The sequence below is a fragment of the Scardinius erythrophthalmus genome, assembly GCF_964197995.2.
Source record: "Scardinius erythrophthalmus genome assembly, chromosome: 1".
NCBI lineage: Eukaryota > Metazoa > Chordata > Actinopteri > Cypriniformes > Leuciscidae > Scardinius > Scardinius erythrophthalmus.
The window spans coordinates 44,747,753-44,768,225 of NC_138221.1; the positions used below are offsets into that span (position 1 = coordinate 44,747,753).

General features: G+C 38.2%; 1 protein-coding gene across 3 annotated transcripts in view; it reads left to right on the forward strand.

Annotated features, from left to right (window-relative positions):
- rarab (retinoic acid receptor, alpha b) overlaps positions 1–20,473 on the forward strand; it is a 117,926-nt gene that overhangs the window by 38,955 nt on the left and 58,498 nt on the right. For 2 of the 3 annotated variants that reach the window (XM_081363064.1, XM_081363063.1), the window contains exon 3: positions 7,484–8,162. In XM_081363064.1, the coding sequence (XP_081219190.1) occupies positions 8,012–8,162 (151 nt within the window). In that variant the 5' untranslated portion in view covers positions 7,484–8,011. Of the gene's footprint in view, positions 1–3,903; positions 4,006–7,483; positions 8,163–20,473 lie in introns of those variants that run through there. The other variant, XM_081363065.1, reaches the window with a different exon arrangement.

Sequence of the window (20,473 nt, forward strand, 5' to 3'; positions counted from 1 at the left end):
AAAGGTGATAGTCCTCGTTTAGTGCGTAGATTTATTACCTCTGCTCATCTCATACCTATAGTAATGACCTTTGAAACTACCTCCCCTCTCTCACTCTCGAACCCTCCCTCTCTCCCACTTGTCTCCTTTACCACATGTCTGCCGTCTCAATTCATTTCCCTTCATTTCATTTGGCTGTCTTAATGGACGAGGGGAAGGGGAAATAGAGCCCATTACTGGGCTATGGACTTTCATCATCTCTCTCGTTCTCTGTCTTTCCCCCCATCTCCCCCACCTTCCTCCCTCTCTCTCTCCCTCCCTCCCTTTCTCTCTCTCTCTCTCTCTCTCTCTCTCTCTCTCTCTCTCTCTCTCTCTCTCTCTCATGGCTCTCTAATGGCTAATGCTAATGAACAGAGACATCTTTAACAAAAAGACATTGAAGCAAAAAACAACCTTTTATTTCAGAGAGGAAATTGTGTTTTTCTCTCTCTCTGTGTGTGTTCAGCAAGTACTTTATCTGACAGTGGCGCTTGTAGACACGGCCATGCCAAGTACAAAGTATTGACCTCTGGCCTTGAACAAATGCTAATCAATGAGTCCAGCAGTCCAAGTCCAGGAAGTCCTTGGGGACGGCATTCAAAACCCCCTCCGTTTGTGGTCTAGACAGCAGCCAGATCCTTTAACTCTAAACTTCCATTTACATTTAGCCATTTGGCAGACGCTTTTATCCAAAGCGACTTACAAGCATTGCATTTCAAGATCTTGCTTTCCCTGAGAATCGAACCCATGACCTTGGCGTTGCAAGTGCCAACGCTCTACTGTTTGAGCTACAGGAAAGCTAATTCAATCAATCCACTTACTCCATAAAACGTGTCAGGAAGATTGCCAGTTCCCTTAATTTTGTTTCTCTCTAGTTCTTGCCTTGCAATATGTTTACACACCCTGTTCTTTCTTTTGAAAGGTTGCCAGATACTCTAACTCTTACTCCCCTTTAATGTGTGGTCTCTTTCCAAGGACTGTTGGCCTAACGTTTCTTGCAGCACACTTAAGTGTCCCCAGAGTTTTCTCATGGAAAGAGTGTCACTTTCCTCTAATATTCCTCCCCTCACATATAGTTTTGTGTCTGACTGTATAGTTTGGCTGCATACATGTATTGAGGGAGTTTTTATATCTATATGTGTGTGCGGAGTAAATGACGGTCAGATTAGGGAGTGTTTTATCAGGGCGGTTTCTTCCCAAGTGGTTTTGGTCTGTTTGTAGCAAGAGAGCAGTCGGCCCAGACGTCATATATCATTGTGTGTGTGCACAAGGTTTTTTTTTTTTTTTTTTTGGATAAGTGATACTTTGAGACCCTAGAAAGATAAGTGGTGTTTGTAGCAATGTAACCTTTAAAGACGTGGTAGTGGTACTAAAGCATGCTCAACAAAATAGTTATTTTAGAGATGTACTGATATTAAAATTCTGTCTGATATTTATTTTCAAGTTATGGCTGAAAACTGATAAATACTGAAAAAAACAACCTTAAATCAGTCATTTTAAATGTTACAAACTTGGCATCACAGTGTACAATAAATACTGTTGGCAGTTGCAGTCTGTACCACTGTTGCTGAATGTTGCTTTCACTAACTCTGACATTTAAGTAATTCATTACTGCAAATATGTGAGACATGGACCAATGCCACAGGCAACTTCGGAAAGTGACTGAAGTTTGTGTGTGTCTGTGTTTGAAATGTTTGTGCATACATATGTGTGTGTGTGTGTGTGTGTGTGTAAGCTCCTAAAGTAGGTCCACATGTCTCTCTCAGTTATGTTGAAATAGCAAAGGTCAAGGTTCCTGAATCTTGGGCCACGAACCTTGACCTTTTGTTATTGCACATTTCCCTCAGTCTGCCAGATCATCTGTTCTCTCACACACAGACTCAGGCTCTGTTTTCTCATCATCGCCTCAAGATATGCCATTTCTTTGCCCTGTTGTCATTCAAAAATAGTCTCCCTGGTCCAAGAGACAACCAAACACCATGTTTTGAAACACATATGTGTACACAAATGTGTATATTTCAGCAGATATACAGCCTAAATATGTACACACACACACACACACACACACACACACACACACAATTGCATGAGATTCATGTGGTGCTGGTTAAGGTAAGTACTAAAACATTTATAAGATGAGATTGTGAAGGCACATTGCTGAAGCATGCATGATGAATGAATAATGTCAATGTGCCTGCATGCACTGTATGTGTCCATATATAGAAAGATTGATAATTTATGACTGAGGTCTAGATTTCTAATGAAACATCATCTTCCATACAAATATACATGGTTGATTGGCATTGCATGCCTTTTGTTCATCAGATCGAAAGTACATGTATGAGCAAACTGACCTTAAATAGATTTTAGATGGTAACATTTTAAAGACTTATATTTATAAAACTGTTAAAAATGAAAAAGAAAAAAAATCCATTCTGTATTATTTTGGAGTAATAAAGGAATCCAACTTGTGTGCGTGTGTGTGCGTGCGTGTGCGTGCGTGTGCGTGCGTGTGCGCGCGTGTGTGTGTGTGTGTGTGTGTGTAAATAGAGGGCATTTCTGAAGGTTTGGTATGAAACATGAGTTTCTCACTCTGAGTGTGTGCATGTCAGTGTTTTTGCTGAGCTGTGCATCACCTTCAAGTCTTGCGTGAATGACTTGCATGGGAACTAGTGTGCCTTCACCCACACTTACTTTCATTGTCAGATTATTTGTGTGTATATGTGTGTCCCTTATTCATAGTGAACATAAGCACCTCAGCTGTCGAGTGTTTTGTTTCAAACTGTGTGTTATGTATGTGGTGTATGTGCACTGCTCGTGTTTATATCAATGTGTAATGGGTATGTAAATGTAGTTTCATGAAGATCCAGCAAAATCTCTTTGGATGCACATTTTTTCTTACATGTGCTGATTGAAGTTTGATCAGGACATAATGACATGTACACTACCGTTCAAAAGTTAACTTGTTTTTTTGTGTGTGTGTGTTTTTGAAAGAAGTCTTAAAAATGTTATTACAATTTAGAATACAATTTGTTTATTTATTCCTGTGATATCAAAGCTGTATTTTCAGCATCATTACTCCAGTCTTCAGTGTCACATGATCCTTCAGAAATCATTCTAATATGATGATTTGCTGCTCAAGAAACTTTTCTTATTGTTATTATTGAAAACAGTTGTGCTGCTTAATATTTTTGTGGAGACTGAGATACATTTCTTTTATGATTCTTTTATGAATTGAAAGAATGGATATAGATAGAACAGCATTTATTTTAAACATAAATCTTTTGTAACATAAATGTCTTTACTGTCATTTTTGATCAATTTAATGTGTTCTAGCTGAACAAAACATGAATTACTTTATTATAAATCCAATAGACTTTAACTTGCCTCACAAGCCTAAACCATGATTGCTAATTGCTTTGGCATTAGAGGGAGTGACATTCTCATTCTTTAAAGCATTTGATTGTACCAAACTTTTTAGTGGATCGGTCATCAATATTTTTAGTCCATTTTTTATGGAAGAAAAAGACTGAACATTTCAAAGGTTGCATTACATTTGAAAGGTTTTATCTGCTAAAGATGAATTTTTCAACTCTTAGGAGAACACTAGCATATAGATTAGCCCCAAATCTAACAATCATACACTAAAAGCTTTATTTACTTGATATTGTTTCTTGTCATAAATCTAATAACATCTAGTGAGTTTATGCTTAAAACTTTTCCACCGTCTCACTGAAACGTTTTACATAAATGTATAGCTACTCTTTTTTCCTTCTTGGTGTCTTCATTTGTGTCTATCTGTCTTTCACACAAATATGAGTCCTCTAATCTCTCTTTATCACCCGTTCTCACACACTCTCTGGCATTGAATTAGTTTGAATTAGTGAGTTCATTGCTATGTAAAGGGGACCAGTGGGGTTTAACCTACTTAGTACGCCGTTTAATAATGTATGAGTGAGATTTGAGAGCCGCGTGCAGCACAATAAGGTATCTTCACTCTCTCTTTCTCGGCTTTGATCTCTCCCTCTTGCTGCCTTCTTTTTATACTTTTTCTCTCAGTTTCTCATTCCGCCTTTGAGCGGTACATCCATGATGCTCTGCATGCCTTCAGGGAGATTCATAATCCATATTCCATATGGGAGAATGTTTGAAGTAGATTTACTTGTGCAATATTTCGTATCTGTTGTGTAGTCCTGAGAATAGATGGGTAGAGTCGAGCAGAAAGACGCCAGATATGGTCATACAAATGGACCTGAGAGTTGCGGGTAAATAGACGCTAGGATAGTGATGAAGCACGACTGGCTTGCAGACAGACAGACTGATTACAGATAGACACTCTTTTTTTTTTTTGCTCATCACTGGTTCTTCAAACAGTGTTTTTCCTCCTCCTTACAGTTTGCGCTCTCGCATTTTCAGGTTATGCCCAGATAGATAGTGTTAATGAGGGTTTCTGACAGACGGTCTGTGTGAAGATCCTGCTCCGTGTTCCTGAGGGAACTCTACAGTTAACAAGCTCACTGGGGAAGACCTTGGCAGCATTTTCCCACGCTGTCAAGCTGGGTTCAGTGCTTAAGAACAGGCCCTGAGTGTAAATTTGCAGTCTTTCTTACTCTAATTTCTCAGTTTATTCACATTCTTTCTGAGGTATGATGTCAAACTGGATGTATTGTGATGTTCCAGATGTCTGTCAGTTAGACCGTAAGAATGGAGAACACATTCCTATGGTTATTAAACCAGAGTTCAGCAGTCATTGTATCTAATCTGTGTGTGGTCTGTAGTGATTAACACTGTTTAATATGGGTTATGGGTTATACACATTCACATAAGACCACCGTTTTCACAAATTCACAGTTTTGTAGTTTTGCAGAGATGATAACGCTAACAAGCTAAAGCAGTTACAGGTTGTAACATTAGTGTAAGGGGCCGTTCACACATTGGTGTGTCTGAAATCGTGTACTGAGTAGTTCTGTATTTGAATTTTAACTTACTTCGTGACCGTTAAAAAAGTATGTTCTATATAGGATGAATGTGTGTAGTTTGTATGTAATCCGGACATACAGTACTACATTCGCCATGTTATCGTTATCATGTGACCTACCAGCGTCAGTTACGTCGCTTCGCCTCCAATCATAAATCCTCTCTCGTGGCCTCATGGGATAGTAAAGTGTCCATCAAATGCGAACTTCAGAATCTCGCCTGAAGAAGTAGGTTATCCAGTGACTTTTTTGCCTGCTGTTTTTTTTGAATACTGTGTATTTGGACATACTACTCTGTTGGCATACAGTTTTTCGCATGCTATATAGTAGAGAAGTATTCGATTTCGGAAACTAAAACTGCAAAACTTTTTCTGTTTTAGCCAATCAGTTACATGACAACAGCATTTTGGGGGCCTGAAAATGTTCATTTTTGAAAAACAGGTTTCAAAGTGCAAGTTTTTGTTGATGTTAGCGTTATCATCTCTGCAAAACTACAAAACTGTGAATTTGTGAAAACGGTGGTCTTATGTGAATGTGTATTACGTGTTCAGTCTATAGGCGCTTAGTCTTTCTTTACAGAGTGACTTCGCCAACTACTGGCCTAGCAGCATAATACAGCGTCTTTAATCGTTGTCAAAGATCCGTGTGAACAGGGATCGTTTTGACAATGGTGTCGTCTGTATGCGAATAACGCGAAGGAAGAACTTTTCCGTTTTTAGTACATTGTTGTCGTATAAATGTACCCTAAGTCAACATAACTGTTCCTAATGATTCTACAACACGTTCAGTATGGTACTCTTTAGTTACTATTTACACTAAAATGGCTTGAATTAGTATTTCTATCATGACAACTCTCGGAGTAGTTGAGCATGGTATGACAATGTTAATGTATTTGGTCTTGGCGGAATAGATCTGCTACACTTCTGCTGCTGTTTATTATTGCGGCCGCTGCTACAGGGCAAGTACAAAGACTTGCTTCTGTTCTGTCAGTACATTCACAGACGAGCTGCTGTGAGCATGTAATACATACTGCTACCACACAAAGAAATTATGTACATGAAATTACCCTTAGCAGATCTATGCAGATGGAGCTGGGAGAGATGTCATTTACCAAGACTTACAGCAAACAAAAAATCAAACTATTAAAAGGGGTAACTTTAGTTTTTTAACTTTAGTTAGTGTGTAATGTTGCTGTTTGAGCATAAACAACATCTGCAAAGTTACAACGCTCAAAGTTCAAAGCAAAGGGAGATATTTGCTTTTAAAGAAATCACTTTTTAAGGACTACAACAAACGGCTGGTGGGACTACACCGCTGGGAGCAGCAGCTCATTTGCATTTAAAGGGACAGACACAAAACGGTGCGTTTTTGCTCACCCTCAAAAATGTACAACTTTAAGATGCTATGTAAAAATATCTGTGGGGTATTTTGAGCTAAAACTTTGCATACACACTCTGGGGACATCAAAGACTTATTTTACATCTTGCGAAAAGGGCATTATACCACCCCTTTAAATGCTAAGCAGGCAAGCAACAGAGACCAATCAGTTTGTGATGTGATTACAGATTGAATGAAAGACCTATCAGTCTGCACCATCTAGAGTTTCATGACTGAATTAGATATGTATTCATTTAGTAACATTAAATACATTTACTTTTTATTTTGAAAAAAAGTGATGTTTTTTTCAGCAAGTATGCATTACATTGATTAAAAGTGAAAGTAATAACATTTATAATGTTACAAAATATTTATATTTCAAATAAATGCTGATCTTTTGAACTTTATAATTATCAAAAAATCTTGAATTTTTTTTTTTATCATGGTTTCCACAAAAATATTAACCAGCACAACTATTTTAAACGTTGATGTTTCTTGAGCATCACATCAGCAAGTTAGAATGATTTCTGAAGGATCATGTGACAGTGAAGACTGGAGTAATAATACTGAAAATTGTAACAATATTTCACAATATTACTGTTTTATTGTATTTTTGATCAAATTAATGCAGCCTTGGTGAGCATAAGATACTTTTTCTCAAGAACATTTTTTTGTTACTTGCAAACTGCAGACTTTAGAAACCTTTTAGTGTAGCTGTTCTTTCTGGTTTTATACATGTTAATTTAGGAATGAAGACTGAGACATAACTTAATAATCCACAGCATGTACTTCTCAGGAATTGTTTAAAGATCTGGAAAAGCATTTATGATATAATGACAGCAAAATGAAATGAAATTGAATTAAAATTGGCAATGATAGTTACTTAAAATATTAATAATATATACAGAAAAAGTATGTTATCCATTGACAAGTATTATTGTAATTGGCACAAGGGAGAGCTACATAACATTATCTGTAAATCAGCCATGTACACCTTTTTCGTTTTAGCTTTGTAATCAAGTATCAATTTGAAATGCATGCCCGCAAACACATCTGACAACTAAAAATGTCCTCTTCTCTGTTCCTTTCCATTCTTTTTCTGTCTTTCTTAGGTCATCGTGTTGGACTGACTCGCTCTGATAGGTTTGACCCAAGAGCATTTTGTGACCTCTGGTGCACCGCGTCTCGATTCCTCTTGCGTCACATCGTCCCAGTCATTCCTCCTGAAAACTGGTGGTTTGGAGTGAGCTCAGGTCCCCGTGAAGTGTCAAACCACTCCGCTGCTGCTACATAACATCCCTGTCAAACAGTGCTGGAATATACTGCCTTACACACTTTTATTCCAAGAAAACATTGGGATTGTATCCAGAGAGTTACATAACACCAAAACATATAGTGGCACACCTGTGAGCCCCACACTGTGATCGAATGGCGTCATAACCACTCACATGCACCCTGGATCACCAATCATTAACCTGTCTCTGTCTTACTGCCACAATAGTAAGCACCAACACGGACAATCGCAGACAAAGCTCTCCTAGTTGGATTACCAAAAGTAAATCATGATGGGAAAGTAGACATCCGGCATCACGGATAGCCTGCACAGAGGTCTGGGACTCGGTGTTGTATCTGAGCGTGCCATGTCTGGAAACGGCAACCCTTGCCCCAGCCCTTTAGGGGTCTTCCCTATGCCGCACTACCCTTACTTCTTTCCTCATATGCTAGGAGGACTTTCCCCTCCATCACTTCCAGGACTTCCTGTCAGTGGATATAGCACTCCATCTCCTGCAAGTAAGTATCCCTCGTTTCCGGTGTGAAACATCTGCGACTTGCTATTAGAAAAATGCATTTAGGTGTGTCACACTTAAACAACAGTGCATGATGGTCTGAGAAAGTGTTTTCTGTAGTATGCTATTGTGAAATGTACAAGAAGTACATAATAAATAAATACCCGGTACCTGAGGCTAATCATTCAGGACTTACAGTTGCAGCATAGCTAAACCTTAAAGGAACAGTTCACCCAAAAATGAAAATGATGTCATTTTTATATATATATATATATATATATATATATATATATATATATATATATATATATATATATATATATATATATATATATATATATATATATATATATATATAATTGTGTTGAGAGCTTGCGTTGATTTTCATTCCACTTACTTGCATCTCACATTCTGTGTAAATGGTCCCTTATAATAAGCAAATAACAAGCTAATTTTATATCTCAAAATGTGACTAAATCTCAGTTGTGAAATATCATAGTGATCAATTGAAAGTGTGCTTGCTGAATATCTGAATAGAAGTGTATATATGTATATATATATGTGTGTATGTGTGTGTGTGTGTGTGTGTGTGTGTGTATATGTATGTATGCATGTATGTATGTATGTATATATATGTGTGTGTGTGTGTGTGTGTGTGTGTGTGTGTGTGTGTGTGTGTGTGTGTGTGTGTGTGTGGTGTGTGTGTTTGTGTGTATATATATGAAGAGTTTAGATGCAAAAGCCTTTTGCTCAAGTGCCATCTGAAATTTTCTTCTAGAATGATCATTTTTATCAAGCTTGTATATTTAAGTTCAGTAATTTCACTTAAATGGCAATGAAAATTACCTATGAATTGTTTTACCTATGAATTACTGAACTTAAATATATAAGCTTGATAAAATTGATCATTCTAGAAGAAAATTTCAGATGGCACTTAGAGCCTTTTGCATCTGAACTCTTCATATACATATATATATATATATATATATATATATATATATATATATATATATATATATATATATATATATATATATATATATATATATATATATATATAAGAAAATATATTATTCTTTTTTTTTAATCTTTAAATCTTACAGACTCCAAATGTTTTAACGATAGTGTAAGTAACAGATAAGTCGTTCATATAACTTGTGTGCTACTGTTTATTCCAAGATTTCTGAAAGCATACGATAGCTTCAATTCAATTCACATTTATTTGTATAGCACTTTTCACAATACACATCATTTCAAAGCAGCTTTACAGAAAATGTCCAGTCCACATCGCACAGTCGCTATATTTGGTCTTTTACAGTTGTGCTCACTACAGTCTATTCTTGCAGATATGGTGGATGCTATTTCTGTGTGTACTTAAAAACTCACCCACTGACCATATTAAGCCTCAGGAGACCTTGGATTAAATACTGTTGAAGCCCAACTTGAATTTTCCAACAACCACTATGGGACCATTTTAAAATCTTTGAAGAGAGTCTAGCTTTTATTGCTTTGAAATTTGGCTCTTTATATCTTTTGAAAATCTACTTCAGCATAGCTTGCATATGCATAAATGTATGAAATACACTTTAGATCAATATGTTAGAGTGACTGACTATTTAAAATCTCTCTGAAGTTTTGGTTAATTTTTGATTGTGATCTGAGTCTGACAGATGTTTTTATGCTCAGCTTTATTCTCTGTTCCACTAACATGCACTGAATTTGATTACAGCCGTACATGATCCTGATGTATCATAAGGTCTTAATGTGTCAGATCTCAGTTGTTGTTTGGCCTGTTCTGCACTTTGAGGTGCAAAAACCACCGGAATGTTTTCGGGCAAAACCAAGAAGCCGTGCTGCCCACAGCGCCTGGGTTTCTGAGCATCCTTATGTGAACTACAACTGTGTGTGTTAGCTTGGAGCTTGCAAGTACTTTTACTAGTATTTTTTACTGAATGAACCATGAAAAAGTCTACTTTCCTTAGCTAAATGTAAACATTGTTGCTTTGTGGCGCTATCAAAACATTTGAGTATCCCAACCAGCCCAAAGTAATACTTGCTCAACCAATGGTGTGAATTTGGGACGGGACTATCTGTTTGAATTGATGGGACACGCCTAAGCTTTTTTGAGAATAGATTTGGTTAATGATGCAAATCACAATTTTTATTTCGTTTTAATTGATTCGTAAAAAAATGACCGTTTAAACTGATTCATGGAAATGAACCTTTTTTGCCATTTTTGTGCTAACTCTACTAAATAAAATAGCAATTTTATTTTTAATGACGCAAATCACTGAGTCAACGTTTTTAATTGATTCAATTTGAAAATGACAGTTTGAACTGATTCGTGGAAACGAACCAAACTCTTACACCAATTTTTGCTGCTACTGTCAAAGAAAACAGTCATTTTAAGTTATGACGGCAATCACTGTATGAGAGTTTTTATTTGATTCATTAAAATTGACTGTTTGAACTGATTCATGGAAATGATTCAAACTCTTATGCCGTTCTTTCTACTGATGTGTAAATCAGAGATGCTATTAAAACATGTTGTAATGACAAGTTTGTATCACAAAAAATAGTCTGTACGAAAATTTACTGGCCAAATAAAAAGTACATTTAAATCACAATATGTATTAATATAATATATTACAATTACAAGGCCATAATGAGTAAATTATACAGCAGGATGATCTCTAGTTTCCCTTGTCTTCAATCGAAGCCTTTCAATCATCCCTGCCGAGAGAAAGAGTTGTCGTGTGGTTCAGTGATCTGTGGAGACGTCCACTTTGCACACTTGTAATGACAGTACATAATGTTTTGACTTGGTGGGTGGGAGCACATCTTGAGCCAGCTACTGATGCAGTGGCTGCCGCCAACCACCGTCGGCAGGAAGGATTTGGCAGTCAGTCAGCGGCTGCTCCCTCCTGGGCCTGGAGCTACTAATGTGCCTCTCTGCATAGTGCTATGTGACGAACAACCCTCTGACGCTCTTGGGGGCTAATTATTACACACCCCATGCTGACTTGCGGAAAGGCTCCACACGCTGTCAGGCGAGAAAAGGTGCACATCAAAAATTTGGCGCCCCATGTGAGAAAAGGGAGTTGGTGGTGTTGTGGGAACGTTATTATTTTGCTTACAGAGGATGATGCAAAAGTTTGCATGGAATTTCCTCTGGTAAGCCTATTAGTCAAGGAGACTGTATCATCGTGAAACCCAAATAAGTTTGTTGGTTTGGCTTTGGGAGCTGTGTTTGCATGAGGTCCAAATGAGAGAACACGGATCGATGGGGTGCGGAGCATTTATTTATCATCTTCCGCAGGAGTTGGGCTGTGGAATATGGATGGATATGGAGGTGCCTGTTATTGTCGAGCTCTCCTAACTTGACTTAAACAGCCGCTTGAAGGAATCCCCAGAGTGCTTCTTGTCACTTGCTGTGCTGTAATGATGTGTCAACTGCCAGGCACAGAATTCAAGCAGCTGGAAGGTATGGTGATTAGATTTGGGCTCAATGCAGTTATGCAGAACTAGCAGACTTCTACCTCCGATTTGGGCATCTTAGTTAGCATGATATGTGAGTGTTTCAGTGTGGTTTCTAGAAAGGAAGCTGGACCCCTGTCCTCCTGATGAAGATTGAAAGTGATTCTAACACTGATGCTCATGCATGTACAAGGTTTTATAAGTCTCGGCACTTCATTCATGAATTATTCAGCTATCATCATAGAGGCTTTGTATACTAAAAAAAGCAAGTGACCAAATTTCACAAAGTGTCAGTGAAGTATGACATGAATGACTCAGCTCTTTTTGAACACCTCTGAGGTCTGCGAAGACTCATTCGGATTTCATTAGTGTCGCTAGCAAATGTAGTGTATTTTGCAATTCGGCAAACTGCACTGAAAAAAGTGTGCTTCCAAGATGCACATGGGGTTTGACACGACATTTTCAGAAGTGCCCTGCAGTGTTAGATTGCTATACTTAATTTAAAGTACTATAACAAAATTTTCTAAATTATTTATGGGTAATAATTACCACATTAAATAAGAGACATTTCATTTATTTATTGATTGATTAATTGATTTATAAGTAACATTATCTATTTATTAATAACAGTTGTTACTTATGTTTATTTTTATAGTTTGCGCTCAGGTTCTCAGTCTCCACCAGTGTTCGCGCAGGCTAATGAAGTGTGTTACCCTGATCAGGCCTGCCAGGTGTTGTGTACCTTTTGGGTTTTCAAGACAATTTTCAACAAATCTGGGCTGCTGTATTTTTTTGTATAGCCCTAATCCTTGATAGCTCCATTTCCTCAGATTCAAACTTCTGTTCTGTCACAAGCTCCCCCAAGCACCACTTGAGTTAAATATAGAACGCAGTTTAATGCCACAAAGTGGTTAGCATCAGCTACCGACAACCCCTGCCTGCTTCCCTCCAGGGTCCCTGCAGAAAGAAAAGCATAGAAATATTCAAAGCACAGCAACTGTGCTCAGTTCTGTTGGGAAATGAAGATGACTCTCCTTGGTTCGGTTTATTAATTTTTGATATGTTGTTGCTGCTGTGTCTCATTGGCTTTTCGTAAGCAACAGCAGAGCAACAATAGCAAAATGAGTTGGCTAATGCGAAAGGAGTGTCTTTTTATACTGCTACATTTGCCTCGATGTTTAGGTGACCTTTAGCCTTGACGTGTAGCTGTGCTGTGTTGAATCATTTGCATGATTGAGATGCATGACAAAGCCAACAAAATGTTGAATCCCTCTCAGTGCTGAATGCACCCCATGTCTATACTTACATCTCAGTTTATTGTCACTTACAGCACTGTTAAGTCACCTTTATTTATGTAGCGCTTTGTACAATACAAATAGTTTCAAAGCAGCTTTACAGTGAAAACAGGAAAAGGATTTAATTATGCGAACAGAGGTCATTTCGGCTGGAAAGCAGCTCTAAAAATAAAAATAGCGTCATTGTTCAGCTGAAGTCAGTTGATACAGTTCCGTTGTAATGATCATCAATTATTAAAATAGTTCATTTTATCTATAAAGCAGCTCTGTAGAAAACAGTGGTGTCATTGTCCAGCTCAGTTCAGCTCTCATACAACAGCGTCAGTACAGTCAGATCAATCATATTGCTGAATATTAAGTGTCCCCAACTAAGTAAGCCAGAGGTGACAGTGGCAAGAAACCCAAACTCAGAGGTGACAGAATGGAGAAAAACAATCTTGGGAGAAACCAGGCTCAGTCTCTTCTGGCGAACGAACGAACGTACACAGTGTGATTATGATTCAGGCTGCATCACAAGTCAGAAGTCAGATTTTGGATTGATAGCATTTAAAATAATTCATCCAGTTCCTTCTGCTTGAAGATCGGATTTGTCACGCCGGTACGGAGCCGAAGCTGCCCATAGAGGACTTTTCTGGTTCTTGTGGTATTTGCTGAGGATCTGTACCGATGGCTGTCGATTGTTCTTGCTGACACGGTCTCTGCTGACATTCAGGGCTGCGTTGTGGGTGTGTCTATAGGTTCAGGTCCGGATCCGGCTTAATACAGTAACTTCGGGATAAGAATAAAACAGACAGACTAATATTAGCATAAATGCCATTCTTCTTATGATGTAACAAATACATCGGGTGTTGTGTTGTGTACAAATAGGGAGTACTTCATTCATTGTCACTTTAATTAACAAAATTATTATTGTTTAATTACCTCATAAAAATAGTTAGATAATTTTTTTTATGATTTGTTAACAACTTATTAACCATATAAGTAATGTAAAGTATTTGTAAACCAGAAGTATGGGTTGTTAATATGGTTATTAGGAGTAAATAATTCGCAAGCTAGCTTTGAAAGCATAAGATCTAACTATAAATGATAACTATACACTAATAGTTTGCAAATGATTTGTAAGTACTTTATTTCTGTATACTTATAAAGTGTTACTTTAGATTTTAACTTATAGCAATATTATAGCAATAAATTGTCAAAGATCTCCTAAAGAGTGTTGGGTTTGTATCCCGAAGAAAAGTACAACACCCTTCATTAATGTTAATTTGAGGTGCACAGTAAATTGTTTCAGACTACTTACACCAACTCTTTTATATTAACTAAACTAATAATTCTAATCAATTGGTTTTAATTTGCTACGCTCTATTTTTTCAAGGATTAGCCTATCTAACCAGCATCCCAGAGGTCCCTCCTCTATTATAATGAGCACTTATTTTTGTATTCAAACTGAATATTTATCCATCTTTCATATATTGTTTTGATGCCTAAATTCACTTACTAACTATTCATTTTAGTGTTTTAACTTTCTTTTTTGCAAGAGTATTGTCCATTATACAGAATATTCCCACATGAACTTTGACCTTGTTACCAAACATATCCAAAACCTGAAGTACACTTCTGGCACTGCGTTTGACACATCTCTCTGGTGCTCGTCAGACCGGTGGTTTGCAGTCCGTGGCCGATACAAGAGCCGCCTGTCCTACACTAGCTGCCTGGAAGACATTTTGATAGATGTCATGCTACAGTCGTTGACTCACAGTTGCTTGTGTGAGGAGATGGGCCTGTCAGAGGGTCCCTGGTTCCGCTCTGGCTCCTAGAAGTGTGAAAATGCTGCCTGTCTACCCTGGCAGGGGCTGCCCATGTCGTTTAGCTTTCGGATGTCATCAGGATTCCCGTCTCCTCTGAATGAGGAGCAGACCACCATTGTTTGTCAGACCTGCTGTTTCTACTCCTCTTCACAGTGGATAATTTCTCTGTGCTGGCCGTGTGGATGATGGATCTGCGTCTGGCAGCCTCAGCCTGGGAAGCGCCTGGGCTGGGCGTTCAGCCTACGGGCCTGTCAGGGTGATATTTATGTCTCCTAACCTTCCAACCAGGGCCACCATGTCACTAGTTCATTCATATGTAGGTTAGGATGTTTAATCACATTTCAGTTGCGACTGAAACTGTGAGATAATGTTGAAACTATTGAAATAATGAGTCTCAAGTAGTAATTTGCATTAATTTTGATAAATTGCTCATCTTGCAAATGCAAAATGGAAGTACGAACCAGACCAAACATTTTAAGTTGGTCTACAGTGGTCAGTGCTGGGGTTAGCACATGTCCAGACACATCGAACTGTGGTGCTCATGTCAAAAATGCCGGTTCAAACTTTTAACAGCAATAAAATGGCAAAGAGTTAATCTACAGTCTGTTTTAGGCGGAAAAATTGTTGTCAAATGCATCTATTTTTCAGATGCCTGGATGAGGAATTGGCAGAGCGAGTACCTTTGATGCCGGGAGAATTGTCACTGCTCATTTCCGTGTGTCTAACATGGCTGCCCTTCTCGGGATGCCCAGAGCAATGGAGCGAGCTCATGACAATCTCACTGTCACACTTCGCTCATGTCTGAGACGAGCATGGCTGTTGTTGTTGTTCTGAGCAGTCTGATTTGATACATGCTGACGTTGTTTACTTCCACCTCACTTTAACGCTCATCGTATTCATTTCACAGCCCATCTCTGATCTGCAGTCATCAGTTTGACCCAGTCAGTAGTTTTATAAACACAGGTTGTTATATAACTTCTAAAATTCTTAAAGTATTTAAATGAACGTCATCATATTTATCCCAGTAGACATTTAGCTGAAGTTTATTTCTTGTGCTATTTCATCATGTGTTAGTGGTTGAAGTGGTTAACTATTCTGTTTGTTACATAAGGTAAGGGTTGTCATAACTCTTAAACGTACAGTATGGCATTTTTCGCCACTAGGGGTCGCTAACCTATTTACAATAACAAAGGCGTAGATTGATGACGCAACATTTGCTAAGAATTATGGATCTTGTCGTCAACGTCAAGCCGACCGATCTAATAATGTTTATGGATGACTGAATACATCGATGCTTTTATCATGACTGTGATATGAAGCAGTTCGGGATTGCTAAGAGACAGCTATCAGCTCCACACGCGACGCGAGTCCCGCGGATATAAAAGGAATATGGACATTTCATTCTACCAAACTACACGCAGAATTACTACTCACAGGTCAGTTTATTAGACAAATTACACTTGTGAGGTAATGCAGCGCTGTTACACTTGGTCTAACATTACACTAGCACACTAAACTGCATTTGAATGTGTTGAAATGTATGTGTTAGTTTGTTGTTCATCTGTATGAGACTAGCAGTAAACTAGATTAGAATAACATACAGATCATATTCTGACATTTTATCATTGTTGAACGTTATAAAACATTGATTAGTTTTATGTAAATGTGCTCACCTGTTTAATAAAGTACATGTAGGAGCGGTCGAAGTCTCGGACGTGGAGCTCTCGTTTATATAATGTTACTGTCTATGGGAGCTCTTGGCATCTCGAAAACACCGCGCTGATATTGATTCTAGTTTTAGTTCTCCTTTTTTTTATTCAAAGTTTGCTTGCCATGGTCCATAATGTTTGAACGAAACAGTGTGCAAATAGACATTGCGAACTACAAAGTTGTCCGCGTCAGTCGCTTTGGTTACTATCAGACGGCTCTGGTTCATAGCTCTGGTTGCCATGGCAGCACGAGCAGAAACCAGGGACAACGCGGATATGACGCCATTGGCGGCGACAAAACGGAAATAAAGAAACGGGACGTTTCTCGAATTAAATTACAAATTTCTCCTGGTTTGAAAGTTGTTGGAAACAGTCGGGACAATGTAAGTACACAACAAAAAAAAATATATAACATAGATATAGTGATTTTTGCTATTTTTAAAGCAAAAAAGTTACATATTGTGCCTTTTAAGGGATGGTTTACCCAAAAGTGAAAATTCTTTGTCGTTCCAAACCTGTATGACTTTATTATTTTCAGTGGAAAAGACTATTTAAAAACACCTTTCAAAACTACAGTTCATTGTGACCATGTTTGTCAAGCCCCATAAAGGATAAAAAACACAGAAAAGCACCAAAAAAGTCCATATGACAGACCAAAACAGGAACAGACTGGTGCACCATTTTTTTAGTACGACATAACGACCTGTTTCATCTGGGACCATATTTGATTTGAACATAAGGCTAATTTGTGATCTATTGAATCGGCTTTAGAAAATGCTTCAAAAGTCTGGGGTTGGTAGGATTTTTTAAAAATGTTTTTTTGTTTTTAAAGCTGCAGTCGGCAAGTCTGGCAGATTGGGTCGACTTAGCCAAAATTTTTAATGTTTACAACTCTCGTGCCCCTCCCCCAGTACCAACGAGCACCCGCCCATCGTCAGTGCGTGTGTACCTGATTGGAATCCATAGATAGCAATAACCGAGGAATTGGAAGCTTGTTAGTAGATTTTCTCTCCGCCATCACGCTTCGTACAATCTTCAGGCGCACTTCAGGCGTGTCGTGTACATGTGATATTGTAACGTGTGCGTCTGCGCGAGGGAGAGGGGATCTGTGGCGTGTGCACGACCTGTGATTGACAGTCAGATCTCACACCCCCCTGCGCTGATTGGACCCGATGATCCGGGAGCGGTGGATTTTTGCAAAACAAATAACACGCTCCAGGTGGAGTTAGAAGCTCGGGTTTTTTTCTAAAACCACCTTATTTATGTTGTTCTGTCGGATTATAGTGTCAATTTCACTGAATTTGATCAAAAAAATGTTGCCGACGGCAGCTTTAAGAAATATCTTGTGCTCACCACAAAAATATAGTAAAAATAGTAAAATTATGAAAATTACAATTAAAAATAATTGTTTTCTATTTTGTTACGTTTTAAAATGTAGTGTACCCTGTCACGTCAAAGCTGAATTTTCAGCATCTTTGTCTTCAGAGTCACATGATCCTTCAGAAATCATTCTAATATGATGATTTGCTGCTAAAGCAACTTTTCTTATTATTAATGTTGAAAACAGTCATGCTGCTTAATATTTTTGTTTCAGGATTCTTTGCTGATTAGAAAGTTCAGCATTTATTTGAAGCAGAAATCATTTTTAACATTATAAATGTCTTTGCTGTCACTTTTGATAAATGAAATGCATCCTTGCTAATAAAAGTATTAGTAATTTCCTTAAATTCTTTATTTATTTTAACATCTTTCAAACTTTTGAACAGTAGTGCATAGTGTGTAAGTATACACACAAATAATAAGAAAGTTTTATGTAAGTATTTCTTGGCTTTATATGTGTTGGGGGGGGGGGGGACAATATTGGGAAATGACTTGGGCCTTGACCCCGCATCGTGTCTTAGCATGCATGTGAACCGTTGGGCCACAGCCCTGACTGCGCTCCTCCTTCTTGTCAACATGCCAATTTTTCTTGAACCCATCAACCGCAAATGTTTGTCTTTACACGTCAGTCCACCACATAAGTTCTGAGGGCTGACAAGAACGTAGTTTCCTTTAAGTCGGGTCTGTGTCATGGTGTCAACCACACACTCCCATTTCTACCCATCATGAAAAGGTGTTACAAGCTGATGAGAATGTGTCTTGACATTTTTTTCAGCACTGGTAATCATCAGACAGTGGGTCTGTATTGCAGTGCGTCCTCTGGCCGGTCAGCATTGCCATCTAATGAGTCACTGACCCAGACCAACAGGCATATTCTGCTCGCGTGCAGCGCATCTCATGTTGGCTCAGGCGGCATCAACTGATCCCAGTGTCCACACAATGTGCAGCGGGGGGCAACCAGACAGGGTGGCGACCGTACAGCCTGCAGGCATCTTAAATCACCCTGGGTCAGGCGGCCTCTCGGAGAAGAATCTCTCCTTTGGGTCTTGAATTTCTTGCTTTTCACTCTGTCTTCAGCATTATATTTTTGTTATAAAAATACTTTTTTCTTTTCATTAATACTTATAATGTTACATTAGTTCTAATTCAAATAAATGCTGTTCTCTTAAGCTTTTCTATTCATCAGAGAATCCTGAAAAAGTATTCCTTAAAAATAACAAGCAACTCAACTGTTTTCAACATTGATAATAATCAGAAATGTTTCTTGAGCAGCAAATCGTCATATAAGAGCGATTTCTGTAATCATTCTGAATGATTAAATAATGATGTTCATAATTCAGCTTTGACATCACAGGAATAAATAACATTTCAAAATATATTTAATTAGAAAACAGTTATTTGAAGTTGTAACAATATTTCACAGACCCAAACTTTTGGGTATGTATTATACATTTATTTAAATTTTGTAAAACATTACATTAACATTTTCTGAACATATTTAAGTGTGTGTATTTAGGATATGCAAAATGCTATCTATGAAATTAGCTTCAGCAGGGCAAGGGAGAAGGGTACCATTTTTCTCCAGAAACATGTCAAATGTAATTTACATCACATTAAATTATTGCATAATTAAAGGTTGTAGATTGTGTCATAGAAATTATGCTGAAATGAAAATGTTTATGGTGGATCAGAAAAAAATGACAAAAATGTATGGCCAAAAGTGGCCATAATTGAAGAAACCCAGAAGAAGATAAACTCTTAATAACTGAAATCATAATAGCAGCCATGATTCAATCGGTGAGATACGTTCAAGTGCACAGCAAAGGATCTTTCCGACTACCTAAAGCCATCACATTCACTCTTAAATACATTTAATGTTGAGGACCCCTGGACCCCTCCATCATGATGGAGCTGGATATAGGGCAATTTTAGTGTACATGGGGAGAGACACTGGGATTCCCTTGAGAGCAGGAGGCTCTTATCATGCCTTTGGGACAGGCCTCAGGGTGACACTGTTAAAAGAACTGCACTCCCAAGTCGCTAAAAGCCTGTTAAAGTAACTGCTGTTATTGCTCCTATTCTGATCTCTCGCTCATAGACTCGACCTTCACTAGTCCTTGCATTGGAAATGAGGGCAAGCACGAACACTTTGGCACTGAAAGGGAGGTGTGTGTGTGTGTGTAGGTCAAATCTGATTAGTCTAGCATACTGTAGGAGTGTGAAAAGCATTCTCTCACTGGTACGCTCAGAAAAAGTCTTCACACTCCGTATAGCCTGCTGCTTTTATATAACTTGAAGGGTTGGTTCACCCAAAAATGAAAATTCTGTCAGTAATTACTCACCCTCATGTTGTTCCAACCCCGTAAGACTTTCGTTCATCTTCGGAACACAAATTAAGATATTTTTGATTAAATCTGAGAGCTGGCTCACTCCTCCATAGGCTGCTATGTTATTGAAACATAAGAAAGTTAGAAAAGTTAGAAAAGACAATGTCTAAAATAGTCCAATGGCGCTTTTCCATTACCAGCATCAGCTCGACTCGACTCGACTCGGCTCGGCTCGCTTTTAGCCCGTTTTCCATTGCAGATCGTACCTCCACAATAGTACCCGGTCGTCATAGCGACGCCGCAGGAAACTGCCGTGACT